The sequence below is a fragment of the Cyprinus carpio genome, chromosome A10 (assembly GCF_018340385.1).
Source record: "Cyprinus carpio isolate SPL01 chromosome A10, ASM1834038v1, whole genome shotgun sequence".
NCBI classification, from domain to species: Eukaryota; Metazoa; Chordata; class Actinopteri; order Cypriniformes; family Cyprinidae; genus Cyprinus; species Cyprinus carpio.
The window spans coordinates 19219106-19221278 of NC_056581.1; the positions used below are offsets into that span (position 1 = coordinate 19219106).

At 36.4% G+C, this 2173-nt stretch overlaps 1 protein-coding gene across 1 annotated transcript; it reads left to right on the forward strand.

The window, feature by feature from the left end:
• The first annotated feature begins 345 nt into the window (after positions 1-345).
• Positions 346-1913, forward strand: LOC109046343 (C3a anaphylatoxin chemotactic receptor-like). The gene has a single exon (XM_019064110.2). The coding sequence runs from the start codon at positions 420-422 to the stop codon at positions 1365-1367; it is 948 nt and encodes a 315-aa protein (XP_018919655.2). The 5' UTR covers positions 346-419; the 3' UTR covers positions 1368-1913.
• Positions 1914-2173: the final 260 nt, after the last annotated feature.

Sequence of the window (2173 nt, forward strand, 5' to 3'; positions counted from 1 at the left end):
TGAGAAGGCTTAACCAGCTTTACAGAGTTGGTCATGACGTTTCACAACTCGACCATGTTTGAAATGTTGCTGAAGCATGATGAAATAACAAAATTGAAGAAGTGGTATAAAGTCTTGAACATCAGAGAAGAAAACATTCAGCAGCACAATTGTGAATCGAATCATCACAACGTGAGTCATGATTACTTACGTAGAGTTATTTATATGATTTTTTGTACTTTTAAATAATGCTAAAATAGCATGTTGCATGTTTGTAATCATAATTCAGCTTCGCAGATAATAGAAATGCATTGATCATATAATCATTTAGCTATAAAAGTTTCTTATCTGACACAACACTTTAAATATGATTTATGATTTTACATTGACAAAATGTGATATTAGCAGGATAAACCAGGCATTTCAGCTCAAACACTGCAATGGGGAATTATTATGACATTTTGGAAAATCCAATGAGAGTGTTTTCTCTGGTCTTCTACTACCTGACCTTGGTCCTCGGTGTTCCTGGAAATGCATTTGTCGTGTATGTTGCTGGACTGAAGATGAAGAGGACTGTTAATACAGTAGGGTTTCTCAATCTAGCGATTGCCGACCTCTTCTGCTGCCTTTCCACTCTTTACTATGTGATCGAGAGCAAATTTGATGATTACTGGCCGTACGGATCCACAACGTGCAAGATTTTTCACTTCGTTATGCTCATCACCATGTTTGCCAGCGTTTTCACCTTGAACTTGATTAGTCTGGATCGGTTTACTCTGGTGATCACACCGGTTTGGGCTCAGAATCATCGCAGCCTGTTCATCGCACGACTGTCCTGTGCAGGGGCCTGGATTCTGGCTTTAATTCTCAGTCTGCCTTTTATGATGTCAAGAACGATTGACAAAGAAAATAATAAAACATACTGCGTGCATTATAAATTTGATTTAGAACATTTGAAAATTTATAGAAGGTTAAGCGTCATCAGATTTGTGTTTGGCTTTTTGATTCCTCTCATATGCATCACAACATGCTACGGATTCATCGCACGCAAGTTAGGCAGGAGTCATTTTCACTCTAGACGAGCGTTTCGCATCATGTTGGCTGTAATTGTGGCCTTTTTTCTGTGCTGGCTGCCGTATCACATAGTGGATTTGATAATAATATACGGAGAGAAATCAAGTTCCTCGGTAGGTTACGCACTGGATCCGCTGGCCGTCTCTTTGGCGTATTTCAACAGCTGCCTGAACCCCATTCTGTATGTTTTCATGGGGCAGGATTTTAAGAGAAATGTTAAACTTTCTCTAAGACGTGTTTTTGAAAGAGTTTTCTCTGAGGAGGGAACACAAATGACACACACCACCCAGTCACAGCAAACCCACTCACTGTAGTGAAGATATGAACTCATTCAGTTTTCTGATCGAATTGTAAATCTATTTCATTATTTCTTTTCAAAAGTCATCAAGTCAAACTCAGCAAGTCATCTAACTTGTATTCATGATTCCTGTTGTTTTTTCACTCTCTATTTTTTAAAAAAATATATTTTTAGTGTTTTGTGATGATATGTTGCCAAAGTTTAACATCAGAATGATTGAATACTATGCTTTATTTTAATGTAATTTTTTTTTTATGGTTGTAATAATCAAGATTGTAATATTTCACTAATAGTGGCATGTGGTTTCTACGCAGACGTTATGAAAAAAAAAAAAAAATGAATATACAAATTAAAGGTTGCATCTGTGAGTATAACAAAAAACATTTTATTTTACTTATACATATTACAGTGATTGTCATTTTATAATTGTGCTGTTATTTTTTCACTGTTGTGTTATGCAGTTATCATATGATAACTTAAAGCAAAGTGCATGATGTACAAACAGTGTTTTATAAATAAAATGCAAAATAGAACAGCAAAAAAAACAGTTGCTCCCCGGGTGCTGGATATATAGCTGCCCACTGCTCCGGGTGTGTGTTCACGGTGTGTTCACTTCTCACTGCTGTGTGTGTGCACTTGGATGGGTTAAATGCAGAGCACCAATTTCGAGTATGGGTTACCATACTTGACAAATGTCACGACTTTCACTTTTTTCACTTTCAGATGTCATTTTCAGGTTTCACTGTAATCATAATCTGGCAAAATTGTAAAAACTGATATGTCTGTATGAACAAACAGGTAAACTTTGACTCAGTGAGATTT